The following is a 21,150-nucleotide window of genomic DNA, read 5'->3' on the forward strand; positions in this document are numbered from 1 at the left end:
TTCAGGACCTGTCCTTCTAGTGAGCACTCAGGGCTGATTTCTTTAAGAATGGATAGGTTTGATCTTCTTGCAGTCCACGGGACTCTGAAGAGTCTTCTAGAAAAAGAGGCACCGGAACTCACCACGAACACCTCCCTCGTTCTCTTAGAATGACAATGGTGCCCACCTGAGAGCTGCCGGAACTGAGTTCCAGCAAGTTCCACCTGAAAAAGTCCTGTTCTTATGTTCTTAAGCAGGCAGCCCAGCTCAGCTCATTCTTATTCGCTATTGGAAATAACTCTTTTCTCTTTTCACAAGAGTGGATGACATTTGCAGCCCTCCAGAATAGTTAAAGCCTATCATAAAAATACTTCCAGAGGCTTTTGTGCTGGATGTGTTTAAATCTGATTTTTTTTTTAAAAAAAGGAAATCTATAACTTTTTAATTTGGAGGCAGAGGGCATGAATCCTGCCAAATTTCAGAAGGATGGTCAGAACAGTTTTCACATAAGGACAACCGTTACAGTTTTTGGATTTGTAAAAAGCAATCACTTATTCTCTCCTAGTGTTTTGTGGGGAACTGGTCTGAAAACTGCTGACGTGAGTGAGGTGTCCAGGAGTAAGAAACCTGCCAAACCGGACAAAGAGTTTTTTGTGCTAGATACCTTTAAAGTTGATATGGTGGGGCAGCGGAGGTGAGAGAACAAAAAGGGATTCGGTCCCTCTGGTTACAAGCTTGATGAACCAGTCACAATGGAGCTCTTCCTCCAAGCTCTCTCCACTCCAGTCTTTGCTCTTGCTTCCCCTGGTGCTATTCCAGCTTGGAGACATTATTTTTGTTTTTAGCCGACACTTGTTCGCATGACCTTTTTTAATGTCTGGAATGCACTGGCACCACAAAGTGCTTCATGGGTCCCCACTTTGACATATGCCACCATGTACGGGTCCTGCTTTGCCTCTGACAAGTCCTAAATCCCTCTGAGGCAGCAACCTCGGGTTGAGATTTGGGATTCATTTGAATCTGATGTACACCCCTAAAAATTAGGGTCAGGCCTGTTGTCCCTGCTCAAAACCTCCACATATTTATTTAAAAACACAGGTGGAAAATCTGCATCTCCAGGGCTGCATGTGGCCCTCAGTTCATTTTCATGCAGCCCTTGGCTCTTGTCATGTATGGATGGATAAATCAGGGACAAAGAGAGAGGGAGGGAGGGAGGGAGGGGGGGGAGAGAGGGAGAGAGAGAGAGAGAGAGAGAGAGAGAGAGAGAGAGAGAGAGAGAGATAGAAGGGCTGGCATAAAGAGAGCATGAGAAAAATGAGTGAAAGACTCGTTTTTTACTCCAGCCCCACACAATGCTGGTATGTGACTCCCAACAAATTGCCCCAAAGGGAATTAGAAAAGGCAGCTAACTCAATCCTGACATCTCCCCCCTCCCCAATTCAATGCAGAGAGAGAAGTGGGAAGAGAAAGGGGTGTGTGTTCAAACCTGATTATTGTGTGGCGTTCCATACAGTGCTTCAACTAGGTCAGCTGCTCTTTTCAATAGCATCTCCTGCAAGGAAGAGAGAAGGACAACCAATGGTTATAAAGAAGGGCTAGCCAGCAAGTCTCTGGCAAACAGAATCCCATGTTGGAATGACTCGGATTTGCTTTGATGTTCTATGTAGCCATAATGATGCTATGTATCACATCATTTGCACCCTCATACTGCTAGGTCTCTCAGTATCATCCTGAATCATACTACAACAAATCTAACTCTTCCTTGGGGTTATCCTTTTCTCCCTTAAAAAATAATTTGGTTGCAGCGGACAACCAACAAGTTTCTCATTTGGAAGGACTGCCACATTTGGGGGAGTAGGTCCAGTGTCAAAGAAATGAATAGAAAATCAGCCAGCCTATATAGCTGAGTGGCAGACTGGAGCGAAGACTACTTCCCTCTGGTCTGTCACCCAAGCACTGCCCTCTCTGGCCAATGATTGGCCAATCCGAATTCCAGTGGATGGCAAGCTATACCGCCCTCCTTTGCAGCCAGCCAGGGGAATTCTCCAACATGCTGATGGAGAGGCTGTAGCTGTGAAACGTGAGGAAAGCAGGTTTGTGGACAATTAAATTCCCCAGAAATCTCTCTTCTTTTTGGTCAATGTTTCATTCAACGGATTCCATCACAGAATTTTTGAATGGCATGGGGAAGTAGCAATGATGAGATTACACAAGTTACCATGGTTATTGCTGTGCCATTTACTACATATGATAGAAAACAGATGTTGCAAGTAAGCCCATCCTTTGACCACTCACATTTGTTTGGAGATTATATGTGTCAGTTTGACCTCCAGTATTTACTCTGATCCTTCATTTATGAATGTTTAATGTGGGAGTTATCTATTAAGAAATCTCCATTGATTGACTATATGAGCTTTATTAGACTAATCCATGATTAGAAAACATGGTGGACTCCAGCTACCATCAGCTCCAGCCAAGTTTAGTCAATGGTCAGGGATAATGGCAGTTATAATCCATATTATCTAGAGAGTATCACCCTGGTTTAACCAGTCAATTAAACTGGCATACATTTAGATACACATACAATATTTATTCTTTCAATGTTTCAAAAATATGTTAAATAACATAGAATTATTATTTTTTTACCTTGGCTAGTCGTTCTGGGTCACCAGGATGTCTTGGTATAACTTTCTGGAGTCTTTGGAAACCATAGTCTATGGTAGGCTCATTTAAAGCTAAAATAGGGAATGGGAAAAAATAAATAAAGATCACATATGTGCAACAACTGGCTTAAAGATGTGTCTTCCTTTGGGAAAGCAAAATGCTATTTTGCAATTAAAAGGAGGCAGGAACAATGAAATCAGTAATTGAAGGCAAACATGTGTGTACACTTGTACACATACACATGAGTGGAGAACAGAAGCTGGCTATTTAAGGGGCAATTAGTTAAACATGTGGAACTTTTATGGAAAAAAAGTTTTAACAGTGCAGGGTACTGTTACTGAACAGGCCTTACTTGCAAGTAAGTATTACAGAAGGATGTGGGCTATTGAAAAGGGCATTGCTAAATAGTAAAGTACTTTTAGTGTTATGTGGAACCTCTGTTTTAACTCTGTTTCCAGTTGATTTGGGGGGAGCAATATCTCTGCAGCACTGAAAAAGCAACCAACTTTACACAGCAATCACCCAATGTTGCAACAGCTGCTAGTTTTTTTGTCAGGCTGGCAGATGCCTTTAATTATCTTTTAAGAGGCATATTGTCTGTTTATTCCTGGCCATATTAAGAGGGGGGAAAGAACTTGTCAAAGTGCTTTGGAAATGGGGGCTTATGACATCACAGCTGCCAGCCAATAGGCATCCCCAACAGGCAGGTGTTCTGCCTCAAAAATAACAAAACAAAGAGGAAGAGACAAACATCTATTTACAAAACAGCAAAAAGTACCTCTGTCACACCTGCAATAGAACACCTATGTACACCCTATGATTCTAAGAGAGCAATTTCTACTGAATGCGCAAAGGCCAATCTCCTAGGGATTAGAACAGGGTGGGGTGGGGGAAACCTTCAGCTCGGGGACCAAATGCATCTCTCTAAACCTCTCTAACTGGTCTACAAAACTTTTCCCATACCATACCCCCCCTCCCTAGCCACACCTGATCTCCCCGGGCCATGCCTCTCACCAGTTGCACACCTCAACTGCATTGCCTGACTTGAGAATGCCTCTTGCTTGCCTGGATGGAGGATAGAGATGGACGTGCGTAAAAACTAGCCCACTGTACAAAGGTAAAATCTTCATTTGTTGCTCTGCCCATTTTTGCATTTAATCACTGATGTCTGACCTCTGGAAGCTTGCCCAAAAGGGACTGATTGCTTGATTATTTATTAAGTTGTTAATCACTTTTCTTATAGAGGTGCCCAAAGTGTCTTACATTACAACCAATTCAGAACATCCAATAAAAATCTTACAAATGTAACTAAAGAGATAAAACAGTGCTACCTTCAATATAAGGACCCAAAGCCTGAATAAAGAAAAAAGCCTTTCTTTTACACCTAAAATATAGAGGAAGATGGGGAGAGTATTCCACAAGTGTGTGGGGGCACCACTGAAATGGTCCAATCTCGTATTCCCACCCTCCAAGCCTCCTGTGGAGTGGGGAAACAAAGAAGGGTCTCCGATGATGACTGCAGGGTCTAGGTCAGTTTATGTAAGGAGAGGCTGTCTTTGAGGTACTGGGTCCTGAGCCTCATAAGGCTTCATAGGTCAAAAACATTTCTTTGAATTGATCCCAGAAACAAAGTGGTAACCAGTGCAGTCATGCCAGAATTGGTGTTCATTTTTCAGACTGTCTTGCCCCGATCAGCAACCTTCCCGCCAAATGTTGCACCAGCTGCAGTTACTGAACTGTCTTCAAATGAAAACCATCATGTAAAACATTAAGGTTCTCCACCCCTGGACCAGATCAGTGATAAAGGAATATCTTTAAAGGTGGATTATAGGAGGTCACAGTGGATTCAGCTCTGGATAGACTCCTGCTTTTACCCATATCAACAAGCGAGCTTGCTAGGAGAGCCCCTTGGGAGAGCTCACTAGTGCTGATGTGGGAAGCAGAGTTCATAGAATCCTAGAATCATAGAGTTGGAAGAGACCCCAAGGGCCATCCAGTCCAACCCCCTGCCAAGCAGGAAACACCATCAAAGCATTACTGACAGATGGCTGTCAAGCCTCTGCTTAAAGACCCCCAAAGAAGGAGACTCCACCACACTCCTTGGCAGCAAATTCCACTGTCAAACAGCTCTTACTGTCAGGAAGTTCTTCCTAATGTTTAGGTGGAATCTTCTTTCTTGTAGTTTGAATCCATTGCCCCGTGTCCGCTTCTCTGGAGCAGCAGAAAACAACCTTTCTCCCTCCTCTATATGACATCCTTTTATATATTTGAACATGGCTATCATATCACCCCTTAACCTTCTCTTCTCCAGGCTAAACATACCCAGCTCCCTAAGCCGTTCCTCATAAGGCATCTTTTCCAGGCCTTTGACCATTTTGGTTGCCCTCCTCTGGACACCTTCCAGCTTGTCAGTATCCTTCTTGAACTGTGGTGCCCAGAACTGGACACAGTATTCCAGGTGAGGTCTGACCAGAGTGGAATACAGTGGTACTATTACTTCCCTTCCCAGCTTTTAACAATGAGATCTACTCTCATTGTTAAAAGCTGGCAGTGATCTACCCCCTTTTGGGGGCTTCAGGTCAAAGCTGTTGAGCTTTTTTTTAGGGAAGAGGAAGGCCCATTTTTAGGGGTTCAGGTCTGAATTGTGTAGCTTTTTTTAGGGAGGAGGAAAACCAGTGATCTACCACAGACGTCCTGTGATCTACCAGTAGCTCACGATCTACCTGTTGGACGTGCCCGATCTAGATGCTATACTCATAGTGATGCAGCCCAGAATTGCATTGGCTTTTTTAGCTGCTGCATCACACTGTCAACTCATGTCAAGTTTATGGTCTACCAAGACTCCTAGATCCTTTTCACATGTACTGCTCTCAAGCCAGGTGTCACCCATCCTGTATTTGTGCAGAGTTCGGGCCCACCTATTCCTTTGATCCTAGTGCTTAACTTAATGGCAGATGGTTCACCACCTTGAAATGCCCACAATACCCAAATAAAGCAAAACTGCACCAGAGCCTTGTGGGAAATTTTAAATGGTGGGTGGTTTACAAACCCTTGCTGCAGCCTGCTGCACTGCTGCTCCACACCACGGCAGCCCACCATCACCACTGGTCAAACCACTTGGAGGTCACCAATGCTGAGAATAGTATAGAGCTACACTTTGCCTGGGGGACACGAGTGGGCTTGACAGCTGATTGGCAGCAATAAATTAAACTGGAAATCATAGCGCTGTCCCCTATGCTTTCATCTGCCTCTACTTAGCGACATAGAAGCAAGAAATCATAATATGTCCTGGTGACATACATTTTGATTTATTTTAATGAAACAATGATGGCGAGTTTAAATATTATGGGACTGAATCAAATGGGAGTTGAGCAGGAAAGCCTTAGACCTGAGAATTTAGATTTTGCTATACTTAGAATGTTTCCCCCCCCTGCCTACTGGGAACCATTCTGGATCACTTAAGGAGTTTAATAATACACATTTCAACTGCCACAGAATCTATTTCCCATTTGGGAGCAGGGCAGGAAAGTTATGCCAATAATCGTGAGAATTTGTCAGAATCCTCCTGAGATCTTATATATCACAATGTGCCATTTCTCTTCTTTCTTGCGAGTCTAATAGTTTAAGTGAATTACATGTCTTATTTCAAGCAAAAGTGGTTATGAACTTAAGAAATAAAAATAATTAATGAAATAAAATCTAAATGTGCATATTTAAATAAAAATCTCTAATGGGAATATCCAGATTTGATGATCAAGAAAATAATCAGGCTACTACTTAGTATTAATTGTTTTAAAAATCAACAAAAATATGCTTTCAGTTTGTCATGATAAGTTGCAACAGTTGCTCTATAGCATCTAGTGAATCTCAGTTCTTATTTATTTGATTTGATTTTGCTGTTAACAATTCTAGTCCTCCGGGTTGTTGACGAAATTTTATTAGGCCAGTAACGCATTGCCAAAAAAGAGTGTTTGCATCACCAAAATAAAATGGTAAAAGAGCACACCAAATTTGCATAAAAGTTGCATATGATAATTTCTATGTCTACATGCAAATTAAAAAAATTGTTACTATAAATTAAAATACAACACATCTCACCACAGTACAGAAACCCTGTTTTATGTCCCCGTGCCATCTGAAATATAGCAGGTAGAAACACGCCTTTTTCAGGTGTGACACACAAGATGTGAAACATCGTACCACAGAGGCCTTCATGGTTCCATCACTGCTTGCCACTAATGAATAGTAAAGTTTTGTCTTTTCCCGTAAGAAGTTGGATTGGGGGGGGGGAGGACCGGCTTAGTGCCTCTGCTCAGATAGGTACATAGATAGACAAGGAAATCAAGCCATTCCTTTTTTTAATTTAGTTCAGGTTTGGCTGCATCTGATGCTGTTCTGGATTGGTTCTGGTTATGGTCAAGCAAGATTCAGCAATCAGTTCTGAACACACAGCCAACCAATTCAGTTCTAGTTTACACAAGAAAATTTAAATGTACGGCACGTTATTGATATTGATCATTTGCACAGTGCAATAGCGCAAGCAAATAGGTGTAAAACTGTTGCAACCAAAGCCCTATGCAGAAATTATAGTAACACAGGAACAAAATGCCTGATGGTGCAGAAAAGCCCCCACCCCTAGTTGCATGCTCAATCCAGACTTTGGCTGATATTTGTTCCAGATCTCATGGAAGTAAAACTATATTCACAACAGCCCCTCACACTGCATGTTCAGGCTGTACAAACAATCTTAGGCCCGGGGCAAAATGTGGCTCACCAAGCTGGTCCTTGGAACACGCTCATGGCCACAGCCCCTTCCCAGACACATTGTCTCTCCCCAGGCCACAATATTCACTGGCCTTGCTTTGCATTCCCCTTGGAACGTGTCCTTTATCTCTGTTAATGGCTCTTCCTTGTCTGGATGTGTGTGCAAGAAGTGTGTGTGCAAAAGCTAGCCTACTGTGCAAACATAAAAATTATATTCACTGCTCCATTCTTTTTCACCTCTTGCCCCATCCATATGGCCTCTGGAAGGTTGCCTAGAAGGGAATGTGGCCCCTGGGCTAAAATGAGTCTTCCCATCCCTGGGTCATAGATCGTATGTGATACATTAGGGGCAGGTTTACTTGACATGGCCCCAATTCATGCTTCTGTGTTGCTGCACATGGAAGCTAATAATGCCTGCACAAGGCTTAATTGTCAGCAACATGTACTATTAAGCATGCATGACTACTTGAGATTCCTTTCCTTTCTGTGGCTATCATTATATTGTTGAAATTGGATTGAATCCAGGCTAAGTTAGTTCAATTTAGGCCTCTCTGAAATTATGGCTTAATTTAAGTCCCAGTGGAAACTTATGTTCAACTTAATTCAAATAACTTACCGCCCAGTCCCCACCATGTCTACTCAGACATAGGTCCTATTGAATTCTGAGGTTCCTACTCTCAGGTAATAATAATAATAATAATTTTTTTTTATACCCCACCCATCTGGCTGGGTTGCCCCAGCCACTCTGGGCGACTTCCAACACATAACACCATAATAAAACATCAAACGTTAATAATAACAATCTGATTCAATACAAAAAAAGTCACAATCTCTTTAAAATAAACAATTTATATCAAATAAAGCAATATTCAATAATCCATCAATAAGAGTAAACAGGTAAGATGTAAGAAGGCATCGTTTTGCATTCCATAGTGTATTAATTGCATGCAACACCGTTTCCATTCCTCTGCAGTCTGCCTCCACCAAAAAGTATCATCTCACTGTCCACTGTGATGTAATTATGTAAGTTACATAAATTACATTGCCATTATGTTATTCCACGCCATTAATTCCAATGCAAAGGAAACATAATGCAAATGGTGGAGGAAATGTCATCAATTTCAAATTGTTTAGTGGACTGAAAGCAACAGCAGCTGCAACAACTGATCGTATTCACCGGATTGATTTCCATTCTGGACATGGAACAAATAAGTGTACAATGGCAACTCCTATTTCTGCCTCCATCAGAATTCTCCAGCTTCCCGACCCCCAGATAAGTGGGATTAGGACTGCAGCTTTTGACTGGATCCACCCCACTGTTTGTGCCTTTAGTGTTTTCAGGCCCAAAGCAGGGTGCCAAAAATAAACCCATTTCCACAAACCTCCATGGATAGGTTACTAAACCTTTTCAGTTACTGGGGGACTTCCCCGCCCGCCCCCCGCTTATAGAGTGGGTAGAGGGAAGTGGGGAGAAGCTCAAAACAATAAACACAGCCTTGGCACCACAATCAGCTGGGTGATTGCTTTGCAGCAGCATTGTGAGTGATAACACTCAGAGAGGAACTGCTGACAGATTCTTAACTACAGCATTGCTAGTATGACATACTTTGCCGTAACCTATTATAAATACCCATTATGGAGAACATATGCATGCCGATAACAGCTCCCACTGTGACATTTAGATTTACCCTTGGAATTTATCTTTAATTTTTATGGTTGTCTTTTTAACAGTTTATGGCTCTCTCCTCTTCAAACAAGCTGTCTCAGTGCTGTTCTTGTTCAGCTAATGCCTAATCAGTTTGAACATGGAATGAATATTGGATTTTGTATTAAATATTGAAGACTTCTTCTCAGATCTTTAGCAGTTGCAACCTGAGCTCCGAAAATCCCTGCTTTATCATCTCTCCACCTGCTTACTAATAGGAACACCGGATTCAGTCTCTGCCTTCACGGCCAGTTCCCTTGGGAGGGATCTTGATAGGAACCTGATTCTGACATCAAAACTGCTATTGACTTATTGACTCCCCTTCCACTCTGGTGCTGATCATGGTATAAATCCAATCAAAGACTTGGATCCATCTTATTCCTAATAAGGAAGAATGGTTCAAAGTATTACACAATTAGAAGCTGTTTCTAAGAGATGAGAACAAATTTAATATTTGAGCCTGATTCCTAACCATGATTACTTAAGACATATCGTTGGGTTTAATTGGACTTGATTCCTAGTACCTTGTAGGGGGTTAAGTGGAAACTGAGCATCAATTTGGCAATTATTCTGAGATTTGAATTATTACCTGATCCTGTTTCCAAATTTGAACTGTTCCATACCCCCCCACCCTCCCCAGATGTGGTACAGAGCACTTTGTATGTGGAATTTGTCACAGTTTTGCACACATTGAAGAAATGCTGTTTTGGATGCAAGGTTGCATCAAGATTCTTTATTTGTGTTGTTTTACTGGTTCAGTTGTGCGCAGTGATAAAACACCACAAAGAAGAAATGAAAATTGAGATAGTACCTATCACTGCTGGAAGAAGGTGGATTAAATAAATAAATTCAGGAGGAGCTGGATGCTAGACAGAGGGAATCCACAGAACAATAAACATAGAAGGTGCCTTATATTGAGTCAGTCCATTGGCTCAGTCATTTTCTATGCTAACTGGTATCAGCTTTCCAGGATTTCATGCAGGGGTTATCCAGTCCTACCTGGAGATGCCCAGTATTGAACTAGGGACCTGTTACATGCAAAGCAAATGCTCTTCCACTCAGCTATGGCCACCCCAAAAAGAAATGAACTGGTGAAGTTGGCTTATACCTAATTCACACATACGTACACACACACACACACACACACACACACACGGATTGCCTGATCAGAATGCAAAAATTATAACACCACATTTTGAATGCTGACCCTTCAGTCTTGCCATGAATTAAATATGTGCAAGACAACTGCTGTACCTATAGCTTTTTGATGGCAGGGTTAAACCCCAAGGGAACAATTTTAAATTTCAAATGTTACTTTTTAAAGAAATTATTCCCACTTCCCTACTCCAATTTGATTTTTACTCCAGCCATTGTTTTGACTTAAATTTGTCGGTTTCATATAGGAAGTATTGCATATGTACTGCATAGATTCACCAGTGAAAGCTGCAAAAAGGAGCGATGTGTACCATGATCAAAACAGACTTTGAACACCACTAATATAGTGATTGGAGGCAAGAAAAACAACAACACCCTGGGTTAATTGTGCAGCTTGGAAGTTCTTATTTTATTGTTCTGTGTTTTTCTTTCAACAATTCTACTACCAGCCAAAATGAGCTGGGGGAATTGCTTACACCAGGTGCAGCTGTACTTAATAGTTGTGTTTATCGCTTTGCTTGTCATGATCTACTTAGATAGAGAGACTGAGAAATTGCTTGGTTCTCCCCTCCTCCCATCACTAATTTTATGGAGCATCTCCTAGCATAAAGCAGCAAAACAACCTTTCCCTTCTGGATGGATCTGAAAATCATCTTTCACTATTTCTTTGGGTATCTATGTTATTCTGTACGGTCAAACAGCAGCAGTGGGACTGGCTCACTGTTTGGATAAGATGGATTATCCGTTCCTGGCAGCAGCCTCACTTGCGACACTGGCTGAAGCCACGCTGTAAACAGAAATAGGGGAGCCCCTAGTGCAGGGGAGGAAACCAAAAGGAAGGTTTGTGTGGGAAGAAGAGTTGAGACACCCACAAGACACAGTTATGAATTTGCTCCCACAACAGGCAGTAATGTCCACCAGTTTAGGATGGTTTTAAAAGAGGATTAGACAAATTCATGGAGCGTAAGGTTATCAATGGTACTAGCCACAATGGCTATGTTCTATCTCCACTGTTGGAGGCAGTATGCCTCTGAATTTTCAGTTCCTGAGAACCACAAGTGGGAAGAATTCTGTTCAAGTCCTGCTTTACAGCTTCCCATGGGCTGCTGAGAGAACAGAATGCTGGTCGAGATGGACCACTGGCCTGATCCAGCAAGTTTTTTCCCCCTTACGTTCTCACATGGGAATTGGTTCTCAATCAAGACACATAGGAACACAGGAAGCTGCCTTATATACTGGGTCAGACCACTGGTCCATCTAACTTAGCACTGACTGGCAGTGGCTTTCCAGGGTTTCAGGAAGGGGACATGTGAGTGTTTTTGTGGAGCTGGTTCTAGACTTCTGAACAAAGTTTCCTTCGCAACATCTGGGGCTTATTCAAATATACCATAAGCAGAATCCGCTTGTGCAGAACTTCTAGTTACACCCATATTTTCTATACGAAGAACCAAAAATATTATCTGCTATTATGAGTATTAAGAATTCTGCTGGATCAGATCATTGTATCTATCAAGCACTCGGTTTCCTCCAGTGGCCAGCCTGATGCCTCTGTGAAATGCATGAGCTGAGCATGAGGCCTGCCTGTTGTGGCAAAGAGTGCCTTTTATCAATTTCATCTGGTTCACCTGCTATGGCAGTTCCCAGTTGTTAACTCTGAGGCTGGATTACTGCAATGCACTCTTTGTGGGGCTGCCCTTTGGCTGGGTGTGTAAGATGCAGCTGGTGCAAAATATGGTGGCCAAACTGCAGATGGGGGCACATAGGCACCAATATATGACCCCATTGTTAAAACTGGCACTGGTTGCCCATCTGCTACCGAGCCAGGTTCAAGGTCCTTATATTAATTTACAAAGTTCTCAACAACTGAGGTCCAGGGTAACAGCACAATCACTGAGACCATGGGTAGGCAAACTAAGGCCCAGGGGTCAGATGCAGCCCCATCTCCTAAATCCGGCGCTCGGAGGGTCTGGGAACCAGCGTGTTTTTACATGAGTAGTATGTGTGCTTTTATTTAAAATGCATCTCTGGGTTATTTGTGGGGCATAGGAATTTGTTCATTCCCCCCCCCAAATATAGTCTGGCCCCCTACAAGGTCTGAGGGACAGTGGACCGGCCCCCTGCTGAAAAAGTTTGCTGACCCCTGACTGAGACCATCTGCAGGAGTGTTGTTGGTTGCGCTGGCGAGTTGGTGAGGATCGTCTGACAGAAACAAGAATCTGAGCTTTTAGAGTCATTGGGCCAGTCCTGTGGAATGCTCTGTCAATAGAGATCTAGCAGGCACCTTCTGTTTTAAGGTTTAAATGCCTGCCGAAAACTTTTCTGTGCTGCCAACTTCATGCAGGCAATTAAGAAAACGTATTTCCTTAATAGTTGATAATCTCTGGTTTTATTTTTTTACATGTTTTTTAAATATTTTATATAAGTATGGTTGGTGTAAACCACTTATATATGTGTGTGTTTATGACATAGGTAAAGGTACCCCTGGCCGTAGGTCCAGTCACAGACGACTCTGGGGTTGCGGTGCTCATCTCACTCTATAGGCTGAGGGAGCCGGTGTTTGTCCGCAGACAACTTCTGGGTCATGTGGCCCCGCCGGAGTGGTACCTATTTATCTACTTGCACTTTAATGTGCTTTCGAACCGCTAGGTGGGCAGGAGCTGGGACCGAAGAACAGGAGCTCACCACGTCATGGGGATTCGAACCGCCAACCTTCTGCTCTGCAAGCCCTAAGCTCTATGGTTTAGACCACAGCACCACCCTTCCTCATGGTCTGTTGTTTATTCTGATATGTCAATGTGAGATCTCAGGACAATTATATATAACCAGTGGGTGGGGTGGGAGGCAACCAGTGCAAATATTGGGAAAGAGCCAAAAAAAAAGCAAAAGAAAAGAAAAGTGTCAATTAAGAAACAAAAAGCTACATTTTGCTGCTGCCCCCCAAAAGATCCATTTTCAACACAACTTTACACTTCAGTAATTTAGAACAAATAGGTCACCTGGACATAGTCCTTTGTGATACACAGTTTTCACGTACCTGTATAAATAAATCTACCAGGGGCTCCTTTGCAAAACTGCTTGGATTTATATGATAATGTTACTTCAACGACACCAGGGATGTGACGAGGGGGTGTCTGGACACGGATGGCGTGAGGGGTGATCAGCTGGGAAGGATCAAGGAGAGAAAAGAATTAACAGTGGTGAAGCATTTCCACAGGACCTTTCACCATTCTCAGTTTGTGCTGCTAGAACAGGGCTGGATATCTGCTGACCCTCCAAACTCTGTGGGACTCCAAATCCCATCAGGTCCAGCCACCATGGCCAATAGTCAGAGGTGATGGGAGTTGTAGTCTAACAACATCCAGAGAGCCAAAGGTTCCCCAGGCCTTTTCTACATAAAAATGGACATTAAAATTCAGCAGAATTAAACTTCTCCAGGTCAGCGGGCAAAACACATACCTTTATTTACTTAGGTTAATGATGAAAGTGGGGTGCACAAATCTGTCCATTTCAGTTTCTCATTTTATCAAATCTTAAATTGAGTTTGCCCCATTTCCACATAAATTTGCTTTAAAAAAGTCTGAACAATTTGTATGAATTTTCACATTTCTCCTAGTATACATTTTTGCATGCAATTTTGTCTAATACATGCATTCTAAAATAATTTCCCCATATATAATACATTTTCTTAAATTATGTTTTTCTAAGATGCATATTTCACTAATACATGCTTTTTGTGTGCAAGTGTTCTTTAATATATGCTATTTGGTGTTTATTTTTGCATAAGGAACTGGACTACAAATTTCAGAGAAGTGACTTGGGAAGCTCAGCCATGTTTCAGTTTACGTCTTAGTTCAGGAAGGTAAGTAGGCCTGCATTAAAATGTGAACTGAGCTAATTTTACTCCATTTCTAGTACTTTTTGTTTTAAGTACTGAATAATTTGGGTCAACTTTTCATATCTGTGAAGCCTGATCAAAAAAGTTCTGAATTACCTGGTTTTGTTTCATAAGAGGAACCAATCCACTAAATGTCCTCACTAGTTCTATGTTTCATTTCCAAATTTTGTATATACGATTTGTGACAGTTTTCAGCACCTTTGTGCCTCCCCCTCGAACCCCTTCTATGGAGCTAATGCAGAAGTGTGACCATGTTGACAAAACACTGCCCAAAAAAGCTATTGTTGGTGGGATTGGTGTAGGACTGTCTGAATTTCCCTGGGAGTGGGCAAATTGTTCTGCCATTTCAGGCATGACATGGGAGGGGGAGAAAGCAACTTGTCTTGGTGCCCACAATGTCTACATCAACAGCTCCTCCTTTTCTGCCCATTGCTGCCTATGAGTTTCGTCTCCTCTTTTTCCGCAAGCCCCCCTCCACCATCTACTATATATTTCAGAAAGTTGTTTGATCGACATCAAAATGCTTTTTTCAAAGTGTAAATAGGGGCACACTTGGCCACCTTGCATAAAAACTGAAGTTAAGCCAACCCTCCTCTGAAAACCTTGGCTTGTCTGTCCCACCCCCATAGCTGAATTAAGTATCTCCACTTCCATGGAGGGTGTGAGTGGTCCGAAGCCAATGCCTCCACTTGAAGTAGGCCTTTAGAGGAACATGAAAGCTACAGCAAACTGCAGAGATGGATTGGTGTGTGAGAGAGAGCAGAGGCAGTTGTGCCCCCTGGCAGTGGCAGTGCACTTACAGGGATGGAGGCAAGACAGAAGTGAGGTTAAAGGAGCTCAGGGTTGATGGCAATGGTCTATGGCGCTCCCCTCTCCTCGCAGCAACCTTACACTACCTCATCACCACTGCCACTGGGGAGATGACACTCCCCAGTGGGACATTTCCATCATGAAACACTGGGAGTGCACTGTACAAAATCTTACAAAAAATGGATATTCTATCTCTGTTAGCAACCCGTTGATTGTGCCATTTGAATTTTACTGCCTGAGAAATGATAAATACTGTATTGGCCCGAATATAAGCCACACCTTTAAAATTCAAGGGGGGGAGGAGGAAAAAAAGACAATATCCAAATATAAGCCGCTTTCTTAAAATTCCTCAGGCACTCACACCCGTTCTGTTTTAGAGTATGTCTGTTTCAGCAGCGATATTGTAAAAGCCAATGTTTGTAAGGTCACAAATTTAAGCCACACTTTAACTTTTCACGGCCAGAATTGGGGGGGGGGGGAGTGTGGCTTATATTTGGGCCAATATGGTAGAACCCATGCAAGCTACCTTAGCTCTTTGAGAAGGGTAGCTTGGCAAGCAAAAACCAGAAAGCACGCTGACCTACCTCACTCCATACCAGCATGGTCCCAAATACGACCTGTAGCCCATCAAAGAAGTTGTCTCCTATAATGATAACCATTGCTCCACCTGTGGTCCAGCCTTCACTTGGGCTAATTGCTTTGATGCAGGGAGTGGCTACAGGATAGGAGAAAGGGGAAGGGAAGGGGGGAAAGAGACACCAGAGTTACCTTTCTAGCAAAGATGAATAGCTTTATTGTACCAAGAGTTTTGGGCCTTCCCTGCAGGGAAGATTCAAGCCATCTCCATTTTGTTACAATATAAAGCTGACTTATACTGATTTCAGCCAGTATTGTTTACTCCAGGGGTTAAAACCTTTGGAACTTCCAGATGTTGGACTTCATCTCCCATCATCCCCAGCCATCATGGGTCAGTAGGAGTCAAGGATGATGGGACTCATAGTCCAGCAACATTCAGAGGGCCAGATGTTCCCCTAGCTACTAGCCATGTTGGCTATGATTGATGGGAGATAGAGTCCTACAACATCTGGAGAACAGCAAAGTAAATATTAACAGTGAAAGTTGGGTTAAATAGCAATCGTTGTATTCCCAGAAACTTTAGAAAAGTTAACATTTTCTCCCCTGGGCTTTTATAACATAGATATAAACTCTGCTGATTCTGGAGAACTTCTACATTCTTCTTTGCCATCCTAAAAAGTTCACTTGCTATCATTCTATTGTAGCAGATCCAGACTGCAAAAATATATTGTTTCTACACCAGTTTAACTCTTAGGTGCCCCTAATGAATTCTGGGAATTGAAGTCTGGTGTGGGTACTGAGAATTATCCCTTAGACACCCCTAGCCTGTGAAAAAGATGACTCTCATGTAAGACATCAGTAAAAAAAGAACTGGAAATAAGACTGCAATGTTTTCATATACATCTAGGGTATGAATTCACCATAGGGAAGAAAAGGGCAACACAACATATTAAGGAGCTGGAGAAAAACTCCCCTATGGAAACATTTGGGCTTCTGGATTTGGGGGATGGGAGACAAGGGTGTGTGTACATAAAATACTAGATCCTGGAGTCAGGGTCAGCCCCACTACTAGGGCAGTGGATGAGCGTGCACGTGTGTGTGTGTGTGTGTGTGTGTGTGTGTGTGTGTGTACTTTCTCCTCTGTTGTGCCACCCATGTGGCCCTGTGCTTCCAAGCTGCCCTGCCTTGTGCTCTCTAATCCAGCATGCCATCCCAGGTGTGATGGAGGATGCTCTCTCATCACCATTCAACTGACAGTCCACTCAGCTTCTGCATATGGGATGGGCACAACCTTCTCCTTTGCCTCAGGCAGCAAAATGTCCTGGGCCAGCCTTGCCAGGGGTCACACAATGTGGTGGGAAATTCAGGACACACAAAATAAAGCCTTTTCTTCACAGGGCATACAGTTTAACTATGGATTTCATTTCATGAATGCATCTGGTTGACCACTCTAGAAAATGGGATACTGAGTTGGATAGTTTGCCCCAGCAGGTCTCTTCTTGTGTTTTTATGCTCTTACTAGGGATGGCCAACTATGTTTCTCTCAGCTTCTATCCCACCTCCCCACCCACCCACCCCGCCAGTCTTACATTCAGTTCACTAGATTCCCACATCAGTTTGCATTGTTATTATTGTTCTTAAGAAAAAACAGTCCTTGCAAAAATTCACTAGCAATTTTATAATTCATTTTTTGGTTGGAGAAAAGTATTGCAAAATTTGGAGGAGGATGCATTTTGAAGGAGAGCTGTGCTTACATCTGTATGTTGTTTCAGGAAGTGTGGATGAGGTAGTTTCATGTTAAAATGAGAAGCAAAGTGGATTCTTAGTCCCATCCCTAGTTCAGATATGCCCTTCTAGTGAGTGTGTAGGATATTCATCGCAGAATAACTTTGTACATTCCCTGCTAGAAGTTAAACTTCTGATGCTGGTAAGGTGACAGGTGGGGAATCATGTTGCCTTGCACCAGTCTAAAAAATGTTAATATCTGTCCGACTGGAGGGGTGGGGGTGGACAACCAACAGGAGCCAGCTGCAACGAAGTATGAATTAGCTCAGCGGTAGGTCACATGTTTTGCATGTGGGATGTCCCAGACTCCTTCATGGCATCTTCAGTTAAAAGAGCTCAGGTAGCAGGATGGTGAGAAACCCCTGCCTGAGAGCCCTGAGAGTCTGCTGCCAGTCAGAACTGATAGTAACTGATTAGATGCATCAGTGGTCTTGAACCAGCATAAGGCAGCACCAAGCAGAAATACAAGCATCTCTGTCGACAGGTTATAACAATACGCAACATTTATATTAAGCATTTTCATTGTAGTCCTGTACATATTTGCTTGAAAGCAAGTCCTGCTATAAGTGTGACTTCCTAATAAGTGTGCTTAGGATTACATTCTTAAGCATGTGAGAGTGCAATCCTATACATGTCTACTCAGAAGCAAGTTCAACTCTGTGAAGCCCTAGGGAATTTGATGGTGCAATATAATTTAAAAACAAATAAAAACAAGTAAGTATCAATAGGCTGGGTTTATTAATGGTTTGCATAAGTAAAACAATCAAACAAAAAAAACCCTCCTGCATTCACCCCAGTATTACTGCAAGAGATATCTACATTTTACATCTTGTGTTTTGTCCCTGGTGTATTTAGATTTTAATGACTGTGTTAACCCCCCTTGCCCCCCCCCACAGCCATCCAGGGGAATATAAACTGAAGAGCTGTATACAAATGTAATAAATAGATCATAGGTAATAAAATTCATTTTAAGAATTTCTGGCTTTCATAGGATAGGGTATTTCCCTCTACACACACACACACACACACACACACACACACACACACTCCCCCTCCCTCCAACCTCTTTCATACGTTCAGGGCCTCTGGACTATACATCCCATCAAGATCCCAATATGGTTTTCCAGTCCATAACCAAAGTCAATCCATCACTCCATTCCCAATGTTGACAAGGTCAGAGGTGGAAGGGAGCTTTGGCAGGGCTCCAAAAATACGAGACTCCTTTGAACAGCCAGTCAATCACATTCAATCAGTCAAGGAAAAACTGGAAGGCTTCCTAGCTTTGGAATCTTGGGAGTTTCCTTCTACCATTTCACTGCCCGCTGGGGGAGAATTAACACTGCTCCGAATTCTTTACTGATTCAATCATTTTCTTCCAGTTCATTAATTCTCCTTTAGGTTGATGCAGGGCACATTTTAAAAGGGAGGGAACGCAACAAAACACCCTAATGAAATAATAGACTAACTTGTCTCTTCTCGTAACGTCACAAAGTCTTCTCACTTTCACTAGCTGCAAGGACAGGGCCAAGAGGGGCTTCTCTAGTTATTTTTAACTGGTGCCAGAATGGGGCTGGCAAGAGTGTAGGCGATTATCCAATTTGAAGCTTAGCAGATCCAGTGATTTGTAATTGCTTGAAAATACAGCCTGCAGACGATGGTGATTCCTCGCTTAGCCAAACAAACGAAAATCAATTAGTGTCAGTTCCCTTCTGCGCATTGTTACGTTTCCCGCAGTTTGTTTAAGGGAACGGCTGACACTTTTTCATACACATCTTGTGCTGTTACATTTCTGTTTAACTAAGATGTCATGTTGCTTGATTTGCTCAAAATCAAGTCAAGCCCAGCTGAGCAACGAAGTCTGAAATGCTTTTGTGGAATATTTAGCACATTGCCTCTCAGCTGCTCTGTCCTGAAGAAGCAACTAGAATGCGTAGTGAGACCGCCAGATTTTAATGATACAAAAGGGTTGGTCAACTTTAGACATTATGCAGGGTTGCTGATCTCACTCACAAGGGTTGCCTCCTTATGAAAGCAAGGTAATCCATAAGCTGATGGGAACATGGGGGAACTCTCATAATACACTGATTGGTCCATCCAGAGCAGTACAATGACTGGCAGAGGCTCTCCAGGATATCAGATCAGGCTTTGTCCCAGTCATATGAGGAGAAAGCAGGGATTGAAGCTGGAATTTTCTGTATTCAAGTTATGGTCTTTCCCTTATATTTAATTAGACCACTGGTCCACCTAGCTCAGTATTGTCTACACCGACTGTCAATGGCTGTCCAGGATTTCAGACTCGGATCTCTTCCATCCCTACCTGGAGATGCCAGGGCCTAGACCTGGGATCTTCTGCGTGGAAAGCAGATGCTTTTCCCTTCAGATCTTAGCAACATTAGTAAATTAGCCAAACTAATTGCTCAACTACACACTACAGAGGAGGGCCAAGATAACATGTGATGTTAATGGCATAGATTTCCTTGGAATGCAAGCTATTCCCTGCCTTAATTTGCTCATCTGGATGGAGGATGCCAAGGAGTGTGTGAGTTTGTGTAGAAACCAGCCTACTGTCCAAAAATAACTTTTACATTTGTTGCTCTGCCCTCTTTTGCCTTTTGCCCCGCTCACCACTGGCAAGTGGCTCTTGGGTGGTTGTCCAGAAGGGAATGGAACCCTCTGGCTGAAAAGGGTTTCTTGCCCCCCAACATACTAGAAATATAAATTCGCAAGCAACAATTCAAAAATGACCTTTCCAGTTGGGATGAGTGAGACCTAGTGCTTATGTGTGCACATTTAGATTTTCACTAAAGATAGGGTGCAGCCACCATGCCTCCAATCGGGGATTTAAAGCACAACCCTGTGTAGGTTTTCTTGGAATTAAGAACCATTGAGGTGCCCGAGAGTAAGTGAAAAAAGGCTATGCTTGCTCTGTTAAGCAATCTTAAACATTCTTTCTGAGGACCAAGCCCTGGTAAACACAGTGTAAACATACATTGTATAGGATTGCATTGTTAATGTTTGACGGCACGGAGGGGGGCAAGGAAGGGTTGACCATTGGTAATTCCAGCTGTCCATGGCAACACAATTTTAAAAAGAGACCTATGAAATATTTTCAAAAGGAAAGGGGGGGGGTAAAATAGCTATTGGGAGTTACTTGGGACAATTACCAGAAAATCAGGTGTCTCCCTGGTAAATAGCATATGCATTCCTTCTTCATCTTGCACACATAGGCACAACACTGCTGTTTTCTCTCCACCTTGATTATGTGACATATTTTGGACAATGCTTCCCTTTCCTTCTCCACCCCCACCCCAGATAAAGGCCCATACCTTCAGACGGATCAAGCCTTCTCGCCCTCCGTCCATGTTTTGAGTTGTTGTGAACAAACATGTTGTCAGATACCGCCAGTACGTGCCCATCGACATTCACCGTTGTTGATAACACAACCTGCGTATTAAAAAGGCAGGGGAAGACAAGGCAGAGAAATTACTTTCAGAGATCCATGCTTGATGCATTAATTAATCAGCTGAGTTTAAAATTCCATTCTATTTTGGCAAAATGAATTTGTGTCCTGCGGGGCTTATTCCTTCATTGAGGGAAAAGATCTTTCTGCCTTGCATTAATTTCATTTAGCAAAGCATCCTAAGGACCGGAAGACTCCTTGGGTCTTGGCATAGTAATGTGCCAGTGGACTGCAAATGGCCTTAAATTTTATTTCCTATATCAGAAAGTATCACAAACTCTTTTCAGGTGCCCTAAAAAGCCCTATTTTGAATACATATGAATATAAAAAGAAGCCTTGTACTGAGTCAGAGCACTG

General features: G+C 42.7%; 1 protein-coding gene across 2 annotated transcripts in view; it reads right to left on the reverse strand.

Moving 5' to 3' along the window:
- EBF2 (EBF transcription factor 2) overlaps window positions 1–21,150 on the reverse strand; it is a 257,342-nt gene that overhangs the window by 39,231 nt on the left and 196,961 nt on the right. For both annotated transcript variants that reach the window (XM_033171853.1, XM_033171851.1), the window contains exons 8-12: window positions 20,660–20,777; window positions 15,557–15,687; window positions 13,302–13,428; window positions 2,626–2,714; window positions 1,466–1,531 (exon numbers count right to left, since the gene is read on the reverse strand). In XM_033171853.1, the coding sequence (XP_033027744.1) occupies window positions 1,466–1,531; window positions 2,626–2,714; window positions 13,302–13,428; window positions 15,557–15,687; window positions 20,660–20,777 (531 nt within the window). The remainder of the gene's footprint in view (window positions 1–1,465; window positions 1,532–2,625; window positions 2,715–13,301; window positions 13,429–15,556; window positions 15,688–20,659; window positions 20,778–21,150) is intronic.

The sequence above is a fragment of the Lacerta agilis genome, chromosome 15 (genome assembly GCF_009819535.1).
Source record: "Lacerta agilis isolate rLacAgi1 chromosome 15, rLacAgi1.pri, whole genome shotgun sequence".
Classification (NCBI taxonomy): Eukaryota; Metazoa; Chordata; class Lepidosauria; order Squamata; family Lacertidae; genus Lacerta; species Lacerta agilis.